At 31.9% G+C, this 22,003-nt stretch overlaps 2 protein-coding genes across 2 annotated transcripts; one reads left to right on the forward strand and one right to left on the reverse strand.

The window, feature by feature from the left end:
• The first annotated feature begins 6,165 nt into the window (after positions 1–6,165).
• On the forward strand, positions 6,166–12,259 carry LOC102587492 (pre-mRNA-splicing factor CWC22 homolog). Its single transcript, XM_006367232.2, has 7 exons — positions 6,166–7,963; positions 8,236–8,425; positions 8,538–8,641; positions 8,753–8,855; positions 8,998–9,296; positions 10,917–11,222; positions 11,563–12,259. The coding sequence occupies exons 1-7, from the start codon at positions 6,455–6,457 to the stop codon at positions 11,905–11,907; spliced, it is 2,856 nt and encodes a 951-aa protein (XP_006367294.1). The 5' UTR covers positions 6,166–6,454; the 3' UTR covers positions 11,908–12,259.
• A 940-nt stretch (positions 12,260–13,199) lies between these two features.
• LOC102587819 (uncharacterized) lies at positions 13,200–16,710 on the reverse strand. Its single transcript, XM_006367233.2, has 6 exons — positions 16,294–16,710; positions 14,842–14,968; positions 14,231–14,370; positions 14,062–14,124; positions 13,891–13,959; positions 13,200–13,519 (listed from the first exon to the last, which is right to left on the reverse strand). The coding sequence occupies exons 1-6, from the start codon at positions 16,495–16,497 to the stop codon at positions 13,448–13,450; spliced, it is 675 nt and encodes a 224-aa protein (XP_006367295.1). The 5' UTR covers positions 16,498–16,710; the 3' UTR covers positions 13,200–13,447.
• Between the last annotated feature and the right edge of the window lie 5,293 nt (positions 16,711–22,003).

Consider the following 22,003-nt stretch of genomic DNA (forward strand, 5'->3'; position numbering starts at 1 on the left):
ATAATTAATTAAATCATAATAAGGGATTTAATACTATATAATATAAAAATAATACTTTATATTCGTATGAGAGCCCTATCAATTGGCATGTCACATGATCCCAAAAATTAGGAAAATAAGTAATGGTCCTCAAAGCATTATTATTTGTCTATAAAGCAACTAAATAAACAAAATTTTAATAAGAAACTTAACACTATTTAAATATGAAAAAAAATATTATTATATGGGAGAATTCATTAATTGGTTAAATGATCCAAAGAGTATGAGAACAAGCTTAAAACACATCCTTGTTTAAATCTCGTATATGGACGACCATTTATTTATTTATATATATGGCAATTATAAGTAATTCATCACATGTTATTAAGTTAAGAGATTACTAATTTGCAAGACATTATTATGTAAAGACTTATTAATTGGTGACATAATTCAATAAATTTAAAAATATGCAATGATTATCAAACATAACCTTATTTTAAAACCTTTAGTCATTCTCAAACTCATTGAATCACCTACAAGATGTGGAATGTTTACATCGACTATACCAATTTGATTCCATCCTTCATCTCTCCATATTATTTGATTTTGACTTTTGTTTTTTTATATTATTCGTAGTGAATTAATATTTATTTAGAGAGGGTTACGTTTGTATTGGTACATAGGAAATACTTCGAATGTTCTCTCTTTGATATTTATATTTTATTCAGGAAATGATATATTAAGTCACAATATGAACCATCTCCAATTAAATAAGTGTATGTTGTTTGATAAATCAGTAACAACCTTTTACGTGTGTTGTTATCTTTTTTTATAGATCATGAAAATTTTAACATTTTATCATGAAATTGAGATTATTCAGTTATAAAGATATTTATAAAAAAATTTATTTATAGGAGAATAGTAAAGAAAAAATAGGCGTTTCTACGAAATTAGTGACGTAAAATAAAATTTTATTAAGAGGTCTTAAATATATATATACGTAATAATAATAAAAATAATAATAATTTTTAGACTTATTAGTCCTTAGATATATATACTACATGTTTTTGGTATAGTACTCTTAAAATATAAGTATGAATTAATTCTTGTCAATAAGATGGTAGTAACTTATTTATAATACATTATCTTAGATGTTGTTGTAAAACGTTTATTTATTAATATGAAATTTGACTTATTTAATTCAAAGTTCTAAAATATTTTTGAAAAAAATATAGATAGTATCTTTTTATATATTATTTTATATCGTTCTTCAATATTATTTTACATAAAAAGTCATTTTTTAAAAAGAAAAATTGTATAGTTATTTTAACTATCTTCAATGAGGATTATTTTAAATGAAAATAAAATCATAAAATTTAATATTAATTTTTTGGTATTTCAAAATTTTGGACAGCTAAAGCAAATATTTTAATATATTGACTCTTGAGCCATTCATATGTGAGATAAATATATGGTCATTGAACTCAGGGGCGGCTCAACGTAGTTGGGGGCCTAAAGCGAAATTTCCATTCGAGGCCTAAAATATAAACAAACTTCGTATACACATTTATTCAAATTTTATTTCTACAAGTAATAAGTTGACAAATATTGAATAAAGATAAGAGTTAAAACCATAGAATTTCATGAAGTTAATGACTTGGTATACCCCATTTTAATATGTTTGTTGTAATGCTTCAAGCTAAAATTTAAAAAACAAATAAAAAAGAATTTGTAGTTCACTTTGTTCAACACTTTCTAGTTTTCATTATTAATTTTTATTTTTAACAAAGTACAAAAGATGTTAAAGTGGGTAAAACAATATATTTTTAAAATATCATACTTTTAATCATAAATAATCAATTTTTCATAAAATTTTTAACACATAATTTATTCTTGATAAAAATTTGGGGCCCTTAAAATTTGGGGGCCTAAGGCATAAGCCTTATTTTACAAAACATAGAGCCGCCCCTGATTGAACTTGGGCAAATTATTCTTCTTCTTCTTCTTCTTCCCTTGAAGGTTAATGGGTTAATTTATATTTGTTTGACAAATAGTTTATAATGCTTCACACATGTACGTAGGCTTACAAAAGGTGTTACATGATATTACTTTGGAATTAAAAATGTTATCGAAAAATATAATATGCAAACTTAATAATTGTTTAAATAATTAATATGAATAACATGACTTATTAAAATGTTATGATTCTATCATGATCAGACTTTATTTGTGGAATTACAACGAATAATTGTTGTTATATCTTTCTTTTTTTCCTCTTAAATCCAGTAAGTTAGCATATATAGGTCCTAGATGCAGTCAAAGATTCTCTTGATATACTATTATAGATCCATTTTTCTGAATTATCTTTGAAAAAAAGTTGCTCTATAATTGCTATATTTTGAACAAATAATTAGGAAATTAAAGCTTAAAAGTTGTAGTGACTAATGATGAATTATAATGAAACAAAAGAGTGGTCATAAAGTGCACAAAGAAAATTAGTAACTTTTCCAGTTTTCTTGGAAATAAATTACCAATAATTCATCTATTTTTAGATAGAAGTAGAAAAATAACGAGTTTGATTTTTCATATAGTCACGCAACTGATGAATATATTACCTTAGAAAGTCACGTTCCTCTTAATTTCAAAAAATTTCAACAAAAAAAAGGTGTTTTTCTGAAATAGCAAATTCTAATTGAATAATCATATGGCAATCAACTCGAAAAATAATATGTTAAAAGAATAAACGTGCTATTTCATCATCGATATAACAAGAAGTACCAAACTGGTTCTTGATCAATGGTATACTTACCTAACATTTAAAAGAAAATTTCGTAGCAACAACATGTAAAATATATTACTATTATCACATATATATAGTCACTTAATTATAATTTGAATAATTCGAAGAAGAGTATTCGATTTTCATCATTTGAATTTAGTTTTTCTATTTAATTGAAGTAGCGTGACTATGATACTATTTACATATTTCGATAGAAGGAGAATAATTATATATTAGCAATGTTTTGATTGCGTATATGAGTTGTTGCCAATAATAACATGAGGGGGAGCAATAAATCTAATTTTTGAATAAGTCAGGAGAAGCTCCTACTCTATTAATTATTTTTATGTCAGTTATTATTTTGCCTATGGCTAATTTCTCTCAATCTTTCGTGAAAAGAGTAGATCTTTTTAATAACCTATATACAAATATATTTATTTGATTTGATCGATTACGTAATTGGTAAATAACACTATCATCTAGTATTACTTGATCTAATATATTCTCAATCACGTCGTCACCTTTTTGAAAAATAATGTTACTGTGTTCCCCATTTTATTGGAACTCAGTAGCAAAATTCATAATTATATAGAATATACTTTATATTTCGTCAGCCAATTTTGGTCAAAGATTCAGCTGCTAGATATCCCACATTTGTTGGCAATCCTTTAGAACCACTTATTATGGAGGCCACTATGCCTAATCGATCTTAGTTTCTTCAAGCAAATATATTACTCTCTCCGTCTAGAAATAAATGTTATCGTAGTAAAATCACGTTCATTAAAAAATAAAAATACACAATATGCAATTTACTAAACTGTTTTTATTTAATAAACGTCTCTTAAAAATTGAACATTGTTAAGAAGGTATAAAGGTCTAATTAGTTGAAAAAGATATGCTAATTTTAGTATTGAATTCCTAAAATGATACTTATTCTGCGATATTTTTTTATACTTATTTTGAAACGGAGAAAGTATAACCCACTAGCATCGTACATCTTGTTTTCTTCTTCTTGTTTCTTGCACAACTTGTTCTTGGAGGAGACGGGACGTAAAGTAATGATACGTATTTCACCCAAATGTGTTGTTTGGTTTAATAAGCCAATGAATATATGACCACCCCACCTAACTCGCCCTAAGTTTGAGCGGATTAATAATCTGTCCATTGATTAACTTAATTTAATCGATATATTCTAAAGGATCGGATGATTTGGATGGAATATGTAACCCATTGACCCATGCATGAAAAAACTTATCGAAATATTATTTTAAATTTTTTATTTATTTATATATTATACATAGTCATATAGAATAAGACAAAAGAAAGAGTTAGTATAACAAATATACATTAAACTAACAAAGAAATTAAAATCTAGTTAAACAGATTGGATTATGAACCATTAGTTAACCTATCTCGATCCAAATCATCTTAGCTATTGAGAACCAATTTGGATTCATGTCGAGACTTTCGATTACATGAATTATTCATTTTAGAGATACGCATATTGAATGTTTTAAAGAGTCGCTATTACAAATAAATATATGGCTTAGTTTGCTTTGTGACGTAAAATATCAAGAATATCCAATGAAGGGCTTGGGCCCAAAGTTTAACAAAGATGTGAAGCCCATTCAAATGAGCTGTATGGGCTTCAAAATCAGGGAGTCCAACAATTGAATAAGTTGAACAAATACCGGGCCCAAATCGTGTATAGTGTAAACTTCATTTATAGGGAAAATTGTATGAAATAACAAACTATTAATTCAAATTAAATGTTATAGCCATAGTTTCTTTTATTTGTAATTCGCAACAAACATTTTCATGTTTTTTGCCATCCCATTTGTATACCGAAATATACAAATACAAGACCCATTTGTATACCAAAATATACAAATAGACCCAAATACAATTTTTTATGTATATGTATACCGAAATATACAGATTAATAGTCATAGCAAACATAAAGTTTGTTATAGAGCGCAATTATACAAACTATAGCTATAACATACAAATATGTATTTTTATGTTTGTTATATGTGAAAGTTACTCTTTTTTTTCATACAAATTTTATAACGATTTTTATAAATTTACTCGCAATATAAAGTACAGGCACAAAGCACGTATCCAAAATAAGCGTAATGAACTCTCTTACTTGGTATTTATAATACTCTCCTTGTCACACACACAAAAAAAGTGTTGAAAGAATGCGATATTTCATGTACAACATTATAATTTGGAGAGAACAATGTCTAGATTGTTCTTAATATAGACAGACTATTCTCAATATAAGGAAAATTATATAAAATAACAAACTATTAATTTAAATTAAATGCTATAGCCATAGTTTATTTTATTTGTAATTCGCAGCAAACATCCCATTTTATTGCCATCTGGTTCTGTATACAATTACCCATTCGGTATACAAATGTATAAAAATGCGTTTGTATTTGTATAAAGTGAGAGAAAAGTGTATATACAAATATATATATTTTTCGTCCTATACACTTATAATTATACAAATACAGATCTTATTATACAAATTACAATGTATAAATGAATTTATACAAAATTGAATAATTTGTATAAAATTGGATGTATCTAGCAAATTATACAAATCAAAAACTCCATAGCAAACATAGATTTTGTTATGGAGCGCAATTATGCAAACTATAGCTATAACATACAAATATGATTTTTATGTTTGCATATGTGAAAGTTGCTTTTCAATATATCCTCGAATCAAAAGTGTAGTATTTCGTGTATTTGAGAGCCCAAAAGTTATACTCCATCCATTTCATATTAATTGAATTGTTGAGGTATTTCACACCCTTTAAGAAAAGAAAATTAAGACATAAATTAGGCATAATTTTTTCATTTTTACCCTTATTAATTATTATCAAATTTATGATTAAAAGAACTAAACATTAATTAATAACTAATTCCAATACTAACTAATGAAGGGTAAAATTGGAAGAACTTTCTAAAAGTAGTCTTGAAAATTGAACAATTAAGTTAATTTGAAAAATGAAAAATGTTTCAAAAATTCAATTAATTTGAAATGAAGGGAATAATAATTATACTAGTGCGCTCTCTTTGGTTGTACTCCCACTATTTCATATTAAGTGAATGCTTGAATTTTTTTTCCATATATATTTTCTAGGAGATAAATTGCAGTATTTACAAGACTGTATTTATGATTTCACATAGAATAACAGTGGAAAGTATGATTTAAATTATATTTTTTAAAAAAAGAAAAGAAATTTGAATATTTTCGGATTTGCTTATGAAAATTAGGTGTTTTCTATGAGATATAAATTGTACTATTTACAAGAATATATTTATGATTTCGGAATATTAGTGGAAAATATTATTTAAAATATATTATTTTAAGGAAAAAAGAAGAAAGAAATTTGAATATTTTCGGATTTGCTTATGAAAATTAGGTGTTTTACCCAAATTTTCATTGTATTTTCAGCTGCTTGATTTTGAGCTCCAGTCCAGTAAATCTCAAAAGTTGTGTTCTTCAACTTCATCAGATTCGGGGTTTTGCTTTGTACTAAATCGCAGGTATTTAGGTCAACAAACCCTAGATTTACTGTTATTGAAGAACACATAGTAGTAGTTTTTTAAGATACTGTATTTTAGACATTATATGTGCTGTGTTTATTGAATCTGTAATTGTAAGCGAAGTTTAAGATTATGGAGAGGGATTTGAGTGAGAATGGGCACCGTAGGAGAAGGGACAAATCAGAGGATGAGGATAGCGGGAAAGTAGAGCGGAAAAAGTACGAGGATAGAAAAACTTATGGTGATAGGGAGGATAGGAGGGAGAGAAGGCGGAGAACTGAACGCCGTGAGAGCGATGATGATGGTGAGGGTAGGAGGGCGAGAAGAAGAACTGAACGTGGAAATAGGGATGGCAGTGATGATAAAAAGGATGATTCGAGGCGAGATGAACATGGAGATGGTGGTGAAAGGATGGAGAGGAGGGGAAAAGATGGGAATAAGGAGAATGATGATGAAAGGGATGATAAGAGGGAGAGCAGAAAAGAGGAAAAGCAAGTTGATGATGTTGATGAAAGGGAGGACAGGAAGGAAAGAAGGCGGAGAATTGAACGCAGTGAGAGTGATGATGATGGTGAGGATAAAGATAGGGATGATAGGAGAGCAAGAAGGCGAAGAGCTGAACATGGAAATAGGGATAGTAGTGATGATGAAAAGGATGATTCGAGGCGTAAGAGGCGAGATGAAAATGAAGATGGTGGTGAAAGGATGGATATGAGGCGAAAAGATGAGAATAAGGACGACAATGATAGGAGGGATAGAAGGAGAAAAAATGAACAGGTGAATGATAATGATAAGAGGGAGAGCAGAAAAGAGGAAACCCAAGTTGATGATGACGATGAAAGGGATGATAGGAGAAAGAAGAGGCGAAGACATGAGGGTGAAGGTGGTGACTTGAAGGATGATAAGAAGGAGAGGAGTCGAAGGAATGAAGGTGAGAGCAATGATAGGAAGGAGAGGAGGCAACGGGAAGATGATGATGAAAAGGTGCATAAGAGAAGGAAGAATGAGCTTGGACACAGGGATAGAGTTGATCGGTATAATGATGGTAGAGAAGGGGATAAAAAAGGGAGGAAGGATGTAGAGAGAGAAAAGATGGTTGATGGTGATGACAATAATAGAAAGGATATAAGGCAAAGGGATGGAGATGATAAGCATGGAAAAGAGAAGAATAGGAAAGATAATGCACAAGAGGATGGGGCTTTTAAAGCCAATGTGGATTCCAAGGTGCAAAAGCAAGATGCTAATTTGCCTACTGACTTGGCAAAGTTGGGAAGGAGTGGGGGTGTTTACATTCCACCATTCAAATTGGCTAGAATGATGAAGGATGTTCAGGACAAGAGCAGTGTTGAGTACCAGAGGATGACTTGGGATGCTCTGAGGAAAAGTATCAATGGGCTGGTGAATAAAGTTAATGCAGCGAACCTCAAAAATATTATTCCAGAGTTGTTTGCAGAGAATTTGATCCGTGGGAGGGGACTGTTCTGTAGATCCTGTATGAAGTCCCAAATGGCTTCTCCCGGTTTTACTGATGTATTTGCTGCTTTGGTAGCAGTGGTTAACACCAAGTTCCCAGAAGTGGGTGATCTGTTGCTAAGAAGGATCATACTGCAGCTGCAAAGAGCTTATAAACGTAATGATAAGGTTCGTATCTCTTGCTTCCATGCTTGCAGTTCTTCTGTCTTCTTAGTTGTGCAACATACTGTATTGTTGTTGTAAATTATTGCTGTTTAGCATACAGTCTATTTGGATGTCACATAGATACTTGAAAATCCTCCTTTGAGAGTATGACTACAAGAGAGGGGGGAAGGAGGGGTGGAGGGTTACATTGCCAGTTAGTCTAATTATTTCAATACACGTTTCATAATCCGAATCTTTTCATATTGTGTCTTATCCTTAATCTTTCACTGTTGCAGCCTCAGCTGTTAGCAGCTGTCAAGTTTATTGCTCACCTTGTAAACCAGCAAATTGTTCACGAGCTTATTGCTCTCGAACTACTTACCGTTTTGTTGGAGAAACCTACAGATGATAGTGTTGAAGTTGCAGTTGGTTTTGTTACAGAGTGTGGTTCAATGCTTCAGGACCTCTGTCCACGAGGATTGCATGGTGAGTGTACGTTGAAAGATCATTGTATAATATTCACAACTTACATTTTTGTTTATTTGTAAAAAGGTTTTGCTGTGTTTGTCATGCTAATACCCTTTTTGCATTTAAATAGGAATCTTTGAGCGGTTCCGTGGTATACTTCATGAAGGAGAAATAGATAAACGGGTTCAGTTCTTAATTGAAAGCCTCTTTGCATTGCGAAAAGCAAAGTTTCAGGTGAGTTTGGTCTTCAATTGTTTTCTGAGTAAGAAGAAAAATTTGATCCCTTCTTTTATTATTTATAAAAGAAAGAAAAAATGTTAGATCGCTTACATGCATCCTCTGCAGGGTTACCAAGCTGTGCGACCAGAGCTTGACCTTGTTGAGCAGGAAGATCAATTAACCCATGAAGTCTCTCTCTCGGACACAATAGATCCAGAAATTGCTTTAGGTACGTCTTATGATGGATTTTGTTATAGAAGTTCTATAATGGGTTTCTTTTGATGGCTATTTTGTTTGTTGAGCAATTATATGGATTTTTTTTATGACAATTATATGGAATTTTGATATTTATGCTTGTCCTATGTGCTCAGATATTTTCAAGCCAGATCCTAATTTCTTAGAAAACGAAAGGAAGTATGAAGAATTAAAGAAGGCAATACTTGGTGAAGAATCTGAGGAAGAAGGAGATTCGGGTGCAGAATCAGAGGATGAAGATGAAGATGAAGAGTCTGATGAAGAAGAGGATGAGGAGCAAATGAAAATAAAGGATGAAACAGAGACAAACTTAATCAACCTTCGGAGAACGATCTACCTGACGATTATGTCTAGTGTTGACTTTGAAGAAGCAGGACACAAGTTGTTGAAGATCAAACTAGAGCCTGGTCAGGAGGTTGGTATCATTACCTTTCTCTCTTTGTGTTGTTCTACTCCTGTAAGGCCATGTCATTTACGGAACTGTGTGCATGCTCACATGATTGATCTGTACGTAGATTTTCATATGCTTGGAGTTTGAAAGGATAGTAATGTTGCTTTTGATTTGGTCTTCATTACATGAAAAGGGTTTAGTTAAAACAGAAGAAGGTAATTGACTTATATAAAGGTCTAGTAAAAATTAGTGTCTGGATACAAATAAAGAGAACAAATACCCGATATTTGAGCTTTTGTTGAATTTGATTTTTCCTCGTATGTGGTGTAGATAACAATAGGGGCATTGCCATTCAATCATGCACCCATAGAACAATTTTTCTGGGGTTCTATTAAACTGATGGTTGAGGAATAGAGGTGGCAATGGAGGTACGGAACCATGTAATTGGCATGCCTTGTGGTTGATGGAGGTGGAAATTCATGTAGCCAATAATGCAATTTCTAGCATTGATAATTTAAGGAAGTAATTAGCTCATGGTTCATGTATAAATATCATGGGGAGGACACAAGTCACCTGCTATTCACTGCAAGGTTGCAGCTATTATTAGTTTTTTTGTAAGGCACACAATATCATGAATAATGGAAAAAAACTCGTGTATATAAGCAGTACACATTGCCAACTAATACTAGTTTGCATGTGGAACATCGAGCAGAACAGAAAAATGTGAGAGATTGTGGAGATTGCACATTTGTGCTTGTTCTTGGACTGTTATAGAGAAGGAAAAAGCATTTGAAGGAGTTGGCGATTTTATTTATAGGATCCGAAGCACTCCCTTTCACCAACTTATACCCAAGGAGAGTATTCCCAGTAGGTTGTTGCTTTGGCTTGATGTACCGGAGGGTGCTGAGTTTCCGTCGGATTCTGTCTCTCACTTTCTTTAGCACTGCCTTGGTTTCTACTTAGTGTTAATTTCTGAATTAGTTTAAAAAAGATGAGAGCATTGGATGTCTACACATTAGTTAAGGTTAATGTATTTTTCTGTGTTTTGACTCTAGTTCTTGTACCAAATTTTCAACAATGAATTTCAGTTAATTTCCTGATTCGACTCCATTTCTTGCATGTTATGTGTGTTATCTACAAGGATTAAGGTGGCATTTCTCTTTGCTCTTCCTTTGAATCAGTACTTATCCACTAGTGTTAGTGACAACTAGCACTTTACTGCCATTTCATATTGCACAACAGTTTCACATATCCTACGATTGGTACTTACCTTTCCATCCCCGCCCAAAAAAAAGTAAGAAGGTGTCAACTTATATTGGTTCACACTCATTTCAGGGGAATATTAGATGATGGTTGATAATATTTTAGGTCACTGGATAGAGTCAACCTCAGGATAATTATATGTTTTGTTATATATTAATTTACCTCTTTATTGTCAACTAGTAACATGTTTTGGTAGCCTGTCATTCTGACTTGATTTCTCTGGGAGATTAAGTGAAATCGTTGTGGTGTTGTCGTCATTTTTGTCCTGAGACATGTTGATTATACTTGTATTAATGAACTACTCTTTGCTTGGTTCTGCGGAAAACCCATTATGAAAAGCAAGAAAAGAAAAATGATATATATATTGGTTGGTCCTTGCAGATGGAGTTGTGCATTATGTTATTGGAATGCTGCAGTCAGGAAAGGACTTATCTTCGCTACTATGGACTACTGGGACAGCGTTTTTGCATGATCAACAAAATTCATCAGGAAAACTTTGAAAAATGTTTTGTGCAGCAGTACTCCATGATCCACCGGCTTGAAACTAACAAACTGCGTAATGTGGCCAAGTTTTTTGCTCATTTGCTTGGCACTGACGCTCTGCCTTGGCATTGTTTGGCTTATATACGGCTGACAGAGGAGGATACGACCTCCTCTTCTCGTATTTTCATCAAGATTCTATTCCAGGTACATCTAATTTGATCTCTATTTGTACACCCTGCTTTATCTTTTTGTCCTTTTTTGTAAGTTACAGCTCGTTTGATCTTTGTGGCCTAATTTTTTGAGACCCTATTACTATATTGAAAGAATTTGTTGTTACCCGAGTATCTATGTTCTATTTATCCACCTGTTTGAAGTTTATTATCACTACTAAATATATCACCACATGTCAAAAGTTGCATTTTGTCGAAGCCCATCATATTCCCCCCGGCCCTTTTCTGGGGTTTTATGCTTTTCCTTCCTTCATCAGCAGAAATATGGCATTATTCTGTTAGCTTCAAATTCACTCGATGTTTCATTTATGCAGGAGATGTCAGAGCACCTAGGTATCCGCTTGTTGAATGAGCGTCTTAACGACCCCACTATGCAAGAATCCTTGGAGTCTATTTTCCCAAAAGATAATCCCAAGAATACAAGGTTTGCCATCAACTTTTTCACTTCTATCGGTTTGGGTGGAATTACCGAGAGTCTGCGAGAGTATCTCAAGAACATGCCAAGGCTTATCATGCAACAACAGAAGCCTGTTTCTGAATCAGATGAGTCTGGGAGTTCATCTGGTTCTGAATCTTCAGGATCCGAGTCAGAATCATCTTCATCCAGTTCTGAGGAAAGTGCTGATAGTCGAAGGAAGCAGAGGAAGAGGAGAAGATAGAGAGACCATAGACTGCTCAGCAATCTGAATACTGATACCTATTTCGATCGAGAACTAGTTAGTACGTGTTGTCATCCTGAGAAAATTAGATTTTTGTTTGCCTTATATGTTTAATCCACTACAATTTGTGCAGTTTCAGTTTTGGCTTTGTTCCAGTTTTGACTAGTTGAACCTTGTATATTTTTTCACTCTTTTTTTCGTGTCGGTCTGCGAGTACAGGCCTGAACTTGTTTGTTTATCAGTGTATCGATAACCTCGGAAAATTTGAACTGTTGATGCCTGCTGATACTGCTTGAGAGAAGTTTGCTAGTGATTTTCGTCAATCTGAGTTTTAAGGGATAAATGCGTATTACCCATGTATTAGAATTTCTACATGTAATCAACAAGATGATTTCAACGTGAGACTTTGTTTACAGTTAAGGGTGTGTTCTGGAATCTATGTGAAATGTCAATAGTGGAACTTATTTTTTCTACTTCCGTTAGAGAAATCATTTCTATTATTTTTAAGGAGCTTATTTTTTCAAAGAGAATGTTTTTTTGATCAATCGGAGAAAATTAAAAATCGAACATACCCAAAGTCCTAAATGATTTCATATATAATCAAAGTTCTACTTCATAACACTAACCTACTTTTACAATGTTTACACTAGCCTCCCTTATTTTAATTCTTCTTAGTACTTATCGTATAATTTTGAAATATCTAAATTTTAAATGTATAATATTGAATTAATGTAATTCAATTTAGATTAAAAAATTATTCAAAATTGACTTAAGAAAAGAAAAACATGATAACTAATTCAAGATGGAGAATCAAACTGAATTGGGTTTGATTTTACCACCCTTAATATCAATCGATTCATGTCCAAACATAATTTCGGGATTCCAAATGCGAGATGGACCAACCTTACGACGCTGTATGGAATAATAGTAGTAGCAACAGTAAGTAAAGAAGAAATAAATTAGGACAGCTTATAAATGTTGGTGTCTGTTGATATGGGTATACTACTACTTTTATTGCTCTAAATTATTTAGCTTCTCACCAATATATAGATACATGTCATTTAATGTGACTATAAAATATGATGTGACTCAATACCAACATTTGTTACTTCAAAATCAAAAGAGTACATTTTTATCATGATTTGACAAGGTTTTTGGCTACTACTCAACTTTTAGATGGTCTAAATTTGACGAGTCAAAATGAGCTAAGTTAAAAAAAAGTGTCATAACCCACCCAAACTCGAACGAGTTTTTGATACCCCTAGCGTATCAAAGTGTAAAGCAAGATTGAGTTGGTTGAATGATGATTTAACATTTCACACATTAGACTATACATGTGAAGAAGTACATCCAATTCCAACCAGAATTAGTTCAGCATTTCATTTATCTACATAACTAGCTAGGACTAAGCAAAAGACATAAAAGGATAAACAGGAGGGAGTATACATATACTACACATTTTACTGCAATAGTGAGTGGACACAAAAGGTACCACTATTTGTTAGAGTTAGGAGCATGCTAAAAAAGGGGTTGCCCCGAGTCATTTGCAGACCGTCTTGAGTCTCTTGGCTGCCTGCACGAATCCCACAATTACCTGCAACTCGTCCAATTGCTTCAGCCCGGAAAAAAAAGTGACAAATATAGCAGTCAGTAGTGTGCATGATTTGGAAAACAAGGAGCATGATATAACATAAGCGCAATTATACATGGAAGAAGGCCTGATATGATGATTAACAGGACTAATGAAGTGTCATCGTTATATGTATCAAGAACTATAACGTGGAAGAACAGCATGCCAACATCAATTAGTAAGAACATAGTAAAACATGAAAGGAAAACTATGAACAGAAGTACAGAAAAATACCTAAAACTCATGTTTTAATGGAAGTGCAGAGGAGAATATTGACCGCAATTAACATCACATTGAAATAGATCAAATAGAAACACAAAGCAACAGCAACATACAGATAATTAAGAAAGTACCTGGGATGTGAAGTGCCTTTGAACAACATCAATTAGTTGTTCCTTCGACGGGTTAGGTATAGCTTCCCTCTGTTCAAATGGCCGGAAAAGAAGTTGGTAATGAAGTTAATATCACATACTAATACTTAAAAGGATGATAAAACACACTGGTAATTACTGCAATCCACTTACAAGGTTAAAGTGTCGCCAATATCTCCACAGTGCAGCCATCTCGAGTTTGCCAAGGTCAACCTTCTGTTAGATGATATAATTTTCAAATGATTATTGAAATTTAAAAGAGTCAACAACTAAAAGTTGAAGTAATGTCTATTAAAAAAAACAACTTCAGATACTTTCATACCATGGACCCACGATGTGGAGGAATAGATCCTTTCGACTGTGAGTCACATGAAAGGGAGCGGCTCATGGCCTTGTGAGATGACCCGTACGGTTTAAGAGCGCGATGTCTTGACCTATGAGACTTTTGGGTATCATCGGATGCTAAAGAAATAGAAAGGAAATAAATCACATTTACTTTACATAAGAGTGGGCCAAATGGCAATAATCAGAACAAAGAAGAAAGAGATAGCAGCAGTGATTAAAGCAAAAAGTTTTCTGTACATAAAGAATCCTATGTAACAACTCTACTATAAGAATTCGACTATGCAAATTCTCTTATAGTAGAAGAATCAAAAGATATAAAAAAATATAAAGAGAACCATATCATATTTTGAACTTCCATACAAAAGAATGTTTCGACCTTTTTCTGAAAATTCTTTAATTCTAGCTTTCCACATGACACGTTTTAGACCACAAGATTAAATGACATTTTGGTACATTCTGCATATCTTGAAGTTTAAGGTAACAAAATTAAACAGTTTTCTTTACTTTCTTAAGCTTCGTGCAGAGTCAAAACAAGATAAACAAATAGAAACATAGGGAATATAATATATCATAAATCAGGTGACTCACCCATATCTGAACCATTCCACTGAACATTTTCAAATTCAAGGTCATCATCATCTTCATTACCAGTAGGAGCTTCAATCACACTTAAAGCATTCCTCTGCAGTTTCACCTCTATGCCGTTCGTAAGAACCTGCAATTTACGTTGAACGGTTTCACAAAAACGAAATTAGGATAATGTTTAAAATGTGAGATTCTACCAGATAAAAAACAACAGAAAAGACAAGTATTAAACAACAAAACATGATATGTGGTTCTGTTTAATTCTGACACAACATATTAACAACAAAATTATCACAAGGTTTAATTAATTAAGCAAGAAAAATATGTCTAATCTGGAAGAATCTTCTAGTTGACAGTGAATTACAAAAAGAAGCCAAATCCTCTCTTGTTTATACTTGTACACACACACACAAAAAAAAAAAAAAACTAAAATGGCTATGGATATTAGTTCTAATACTGACAGATCTGTTGAACCCTCAAAATTCAATGGAGACCAAAAGTAAAACAGAATCTCTGGGAAGTAAAATTCATCAGTTCATAAAACAAATAATCCACAGCTAATACTAATAAAACATAAATCCCTCAGTATTACTATATTCTGCTACTTCAATTATTCTAATCTGGAGATTACAACACATTTGAAGGGAAAAAAAAGATTCATCATATAGCCTCTGAAACTCAAAAAAAAAAGCAATTCCCCTAATTCCCTACCCCAATAGAACTCCTTAAAACACTAGATCTATCAATGAAAAGGAATTAACAGAATTGAACCCTGTTCTTGAAGGCCATAATCTCAAATGTAAAATTCAGTTCCTGATTAATTGGTTTTGTAAATACCCAAGAGCTTCAAATAAAGAGAAACAATAAGACTCAGATGCAAGGCCATAGTTCACAATAAAAAAGCAGCAGAATAAGAAAAAATTGAAACTTTGTCAGCTGAAACTCAAATTCACCAAACTGCAAACAACCCAAACCAGAATAAATGGAAAAATCATCATATAAGGAAGCAAAACTCAACTTTTCACTCAATGAATGGCTTGACAAAACCCCCAAAAGAACCACATAAAACCCAGTATAAAATTCTTCTGATTTCACAAACAACCCAATTTAACTAAGCATAAATTTATAAAAAAACACAACTTTAAACTAAAATAAAGTGAACAATCACCAGCCAATGCCAACCACCAAGAACCACACCACATTGAAAACCCAGTATAAAAATTCACTCAGAACCCAGAATTCAGATTTCAAAAACAACCCATTTTAGTTAAACATAAATTAAAATACCCCAAAACTTTAAACTAAAATAAACAAAATCATTACCAGCCAATACCAACCACATTGAAAACCCAGTATAAAATTTACTCAAAATTCATATTTCAAAAACAACCCATTTTAGCTAAACATAAATTAAAAAACCCCAAAACTTTAAACTAAAATAAACAAAATCATTACCAGCCAATGCCAACCACCAAGCCCAACAGCCTTCTTAACAACTCCCTGAAGTCCAACTAATACAGACTTAGTCCTATTATTTCCCGTCACAATAACTTTAGTATGCCTTGGAAGCACAGATAACTCCTCTTCACTGCTATCCCCACAGCTCTGTAACTGAGCAAACCCATTTCCATGCACTGAACTCTCCACAGCTTCCAGCATTTTTTTCCCCAAAAAAAACCAAAACACCCAAAATTCAATCCACAAAACTGATCAAAATAGAAAGATCGCACATTGTAGAATTCAAAAAGTTGGGTTTTTTATGGTAAAATAGTAGAAAAATTAAGAGAAAATTGAGAAATTAATCGAATGAAGAAACACAGTTTAGTTATTATTATTTTTCTAGAGAGAGAATGAGTTTTTTGGGTGTGTGTTTTTTTTCTGCTTTTAGTTTCTTTATGCAGTAACGCTATGAATCCCGGAGACTTGAAATGGACCAATAAGAAGTCGCCACGTATACGTTATGGGCCCGTCAATCATGCGCTTTTGCGGCATGATATAATACAATTAGCCGGTTACCGGTTACCGGTAGCGGATTAGTGGGGTGCTGGGGTGGGAGTGGGGGGTGAGGGGTGAAAGGGGGGTGGGGTGAAGTCTGTTCAGTTTCTCTGACGACCGTTTTTTGACTGGTGGAGGAAAATGGATAAAGTGGTGATGATGCTAAATGACAAAATTACCCCTTTCCTTTGTTTATTTCATTTTCTTAATCACTAATCCACGTGATTACTATTTTTTAAAAACAATATTACTCCATATTGTATAAAATTAATTTATTGGAAATTGTTCTTCTTTATACCAGAGTTTATCACACTTGAGCCGGGTGTTTTTAGAAAGGCATAATACAAAAATATGCCTTTAACTTTACCTTATTTTACATTTATGTCCTTCAACTTTGAGTATGCACAAGTAGACACTCAAATTTGTATAAAATTGAACAAATAGACACATGCGTCCTACGTGGCATCCTACGTGGCAATTTGCGTCCTACGTGGTGTCCTGTGTGTATTATGCCACATAGAACTCATATGTCTTCTTGTTCAACTTTATACAAGTTTAAGTGTCTATTTGTGCACATTCAAAGTTGGAGGATATAAATGTGAAATGAGGCCAAGTTAAAAGACATATTTATGTATTATGCCTTTTAGAAAATAGTCTCTAGTGATAAGGTTTACGTACATTCTAGCTTCTTTTAAACTTCGCTGGCGAGATTTCACTATGTATGTTGTTATCATCGCATTATGTTGGTTTACTTTAAATATTTATGTGATTCGAGTAATTTTTGGAATTTAATGAAAGAAGAAAAGTTAATCTAGATGAGACTCAAGAATTATTGAGATTCAAAAATTTAAATTATACAAAAGATATATCTAATTATTGGGTTAAATATCTTCTAGCTTACTATTCATGACACATTAATTAACTTATAATTATTTACATTTTCCTGATTTCGATAGAAAAAATCAAGCCACTAAGCTAAAACTATTGGACTTCTAAAATAACTAGAATATTATAATATTTTAAAAAAATATTTAAAACACCTTTATACTTAGCGTAAATTATTAGTTCCGTAACAATCGACAATCTTCAAAACACGCTTCTCTACTTAGATACACACTCAATCTGCCGCATGACATATCAAGTGGTCTTAAACTCATGTAGGAACATGAAATTTTTAATAAAAAAATCGAAAGAAATATTGAAAACACCCCTAAGTTTGACAAGATTTTAGGGATATATTTCATTCATGTTATAAGATCGATAATGTATTTAAGTTCACTTAATCAAGTAAATGAATATTTTTAAAATTATCAATAATTCACATCAAATTTAAAGAGGTTTTCAATACTCTATCTCTTCTTTTTTTTAATATAGAAAAATAGAAGCTAGTAGTTAAAATTGCTTTTAAAAGTTATAAATAAAAAGAATAGTACAAATTATAAATGTGTAGTTTTTTAGAGTAAAATAATAATAGAGGAAGTAACGTATGAGAAGTGTGAAGTAACGGAAGAAGAAAGCCCGGGAAATCATGTGAGGGCCCCACCTGTAAGAAGAGGTCTACCTGCCGTCGGTGTTGTCTTTATCCCATTTTTTATTTACCCAAAAAATAAATTAAATAAAAGTACACCTGGCTAAATTTGTAATTTAATAATATGTACTATAAAAACAAAAACTTATGGACATTTTCATTTCATTTTACGTGTATAATTGATTGGGTGTGAAATTTAAAAAATAAAATAAGGCATTTTAGAATTTTGAACCTTTTTCTTTTTTTTTATAAATTGAAGGAAGTTATAAAAAAAGTTGATTTTTTTTCCCTAAATTTTGAATAGGATAAAAATCGAGAATATGTTGTTGAGAAAATCATTTTTCTCAATGTCTTTGAGGTAATGGAATATACCCTTGAATGACGTGACGACTTACTCATCAATATAGAGATATTACAAATTTAGGCTAAACAACGAATACATACAACTTTTGATCACATGAGAATTTTTTAAAATACAAAAAGAAGAAGAGTATAAGATTAAAAAAAATGAATCTTGAATGATATATAACCATTAAAATATTGCTTCAGAAGAGCCGCACTGATTCAAAAAGATTGTATTATTCTAAAATTTAAGAAGTAGGTTTTCATTAAGGTGCATCTGAAGAGTTTACAATCATTCAAATAACAGAAGATGAAAAAAATACTTATACCGAATCGTAAAACAGATTAGAGCTTCTGTATCTCTTCTCACTATTTATTAGAATCCAACATCATCATCGTTAATAAGTATGACTCCTTAGTAGCTTATTGAGTCAGTTATGTTTTATTTTCACCTTACTTAATTATCCAAACAAAAACTTTTTCAATAATGAACTTTTCTTTGTATTATTAATTACATTAATTAATTAATCCATAGTTTCCCGCCACTATGGAGATAGATTGACCGTAGATTTAAGTTGTCGTTTTTTTGTAGCCGTAGGATGATTAAAACAAAAAAAAAACGTTAAATATCCTCCTCATAACATGTGTAATCATCACTAAAGTTGAAAACAAAAGGTTTTATTCCTTCTTTTTATTTTTTCCTCGTAAATATATACCTTAATATTAAAAAGCCAAGATTGACACAAAGTCATAAAGTCATAAAGCAAAATCAGTGGAAATAAATAATATATAGTCCAACTTAATGTCTCTGACTTGAACTATATATATATATATTAATGGGTAAATTTTAGGTTTAAAAAATATAAGAATTATATTAGCGCTCTATAACTATAATTTTGTTATTTGCGCTACATAGCAAATTATATGCTATGGAGCATCAGATCTATACAAAAATCGCAGGGAGTTTGATTTGTATACAATCGTAGGCATCTGATTTGTATAAATCTGACGTCTGTGTCTATGAAAATTGAGTTTGTATATGTATATGTACTTTGTGTTTGTATATCTGCATAAAATTTGAATTTGTATACAATTGAATCGAGTTAAAATAGTTGTATTTGTATATCAAATCTCTCTATCACTTTATACAAACATAAATTATACATTGTATTTTGTATAATTTGTGTTTGTTTAAGCGAGAAAGAGAGAAAGGCCAAAGAGAACTGGGCAAAGGAAGATTTGTATTGTATAATTATAAGTGTATAGGACGAAGAGATATGTATGTATTTGTATATACAGTTTTCTCTCACTTTATACAAACACAATTTATACATTTGTGTTTGTATATAGTGAGAGAGGTGAGGGAGAGTGACAAGCGAGATCAGGGAGAGTGGCGAGCGAGATTTCTGGAGAGAGAGTCGAATGACAAAGTGTTTGCTATGGATTAGAATTAAATGAAATTGTGGTTATAACATTTAATTTGAATTAATAGTATACTATTTTATACAATTTTTTCTTAATTAATTATTAATATATATTGATGAGTGGTAAAAAAAATCACTTGAAAACTAATGAAATATGGTCCACATATTAATTTCAATCATTTCGATTATCCTATTACGTCTTGCTACTAAAACATAATAAGCGTACTTGAAATATTTTCTCAAGTGGGCAGATGAACAATAGATAATATTATCACAAGTTGATAAAGTTTATTTTATAAACATTATTTTAGTAAACCCAAACCTTTCATTTTTTTCCCATTTTATAATGACTAATTAAATGTCACTCACAAGATCATGTGATTCTTTTTGGTTAATTATTGTTTATTATTATGAGTATATATAATGAAGGGCAACTATTAGTTTATTGACCTGCTTTGTCTAGTCGTTTCTAGTTTTACTTATTTTAAACAAGATTATCATGACAGGAGAAATAAGCAGCTCTAAATTGATATTGAATTAGTTCAAAAAATAATTAAGAAGGTATTAATGACTGATATTTTTATACAGGTTCGTTAGACAGACTTACTAACGTTAGGTGAAAATATGAAAGAGAGAAGGGGAAGCAACGGGGAGAGCCGTAGAGGAATTAGTCGGCTCATTAGGTCATGTATTAAGCATGCCCCCAGTGTTCATCCTAGCCCCTAGGCCAAAATCGAACAATCTTGCATTACTTATTGTTTCCTTGTTCGTAGGCAAAATTGTCTTTCATGCCAAGGCATAACTTATATCCATATGTTTCATATTGCTTGGAGTTCACTCAGAAAAATATAGTCAATCATGTCCCCGCACGTCAATCTCAGGAGCCTCTTATCCACTATCATTGAATGATGATGGGAGCAAATCCAACTAGAAAAACTCATGTTGAGTTTAATGAGCAAACTCGAACTAATGACTTCCACCACGTTATTGGATTGCTAAAAATCTAGGTTTCTAGTGGGCCTTGCCTAACGTTGTTATTGGATTGCTAAAAATCTAGGTTTCTAGTGGGCCTTGCCTAACTTTGTCCATCCCTTTAACTTGGATGTTTGGGTCCGGCCCACATTTAACCTGTCCAGTTCCAATTCCTTGACAAGAACACTTAGAGCCCGTTTGGATTGGCTTGAAAGTTGGTCAAACTTACTTTTAAGTCAGTTTTTGACTTCTAAGAGTGTTTGACAAATATAAAAAATAATTTAAAATAAGTCAAAAATGACTTAAAATAAGTTACGAAGTGTTTGGTAAGGTAAAAAATGACTTAAAATAAGTCAAAAACCAAAAGTAGGTCTCCCCCTACTCTTTTTTTTGACTTAAAAGTCATTTCAGTTTGACTTTTTATTTTTGACTTAAAAGCTATTTTTTTAAGAGCCCGTTTGGATTGGCTTAAAAGTCGGTCAAACCTACCTTTAAGTCAATTTTTTACTTTTGGAAGTGTTTGACAAATATAAAAAATAACTTAAAATAAGTCAAAAATGACTTAAAATAAGTTACGAAGTGTTTGACAAGGTAAAAAATAACTTAAAATAAGTCAAAATGACTTAAAAAAAGTTAGAAATCAAAAGTAAGTCTCCCCCCTTCTTTTTATTTTTTGACTTAAAAATCATTTCAATTTGGCTTTTTATTTTTGATTTAAAAGTTACTTTTTTAAGTCAATCCAAACGGGCTCTTTAATCAATGGACTACAACTCAAAATCTTGAATTGCCTATCATAATATATTTTTGGTATTAGCAACCAATAAACTAGTAATCATTTGAAGCCAACAAAAATTGGGGTGAAGGGCAACTATTTAGAAGTCTCGGGTTCGAATCCCGACTATGT

Source organism: Solanum tuberosum, unplaced genomic scaffold, assembly GCF_000226075.1.
Source record: "Solanum tuberosum cultivar DM 1-3 516 R44 unplaced genomic scaffold, SolTub_3.0 scf00754, whole genome shotgun sequence".
Lineage (NCBI taxonomy): Eukaryota > Viridiplantae > Streptophyta > Magnoliopsida > Solanales > Solanaceae > Solanum > Solanum tuberosum.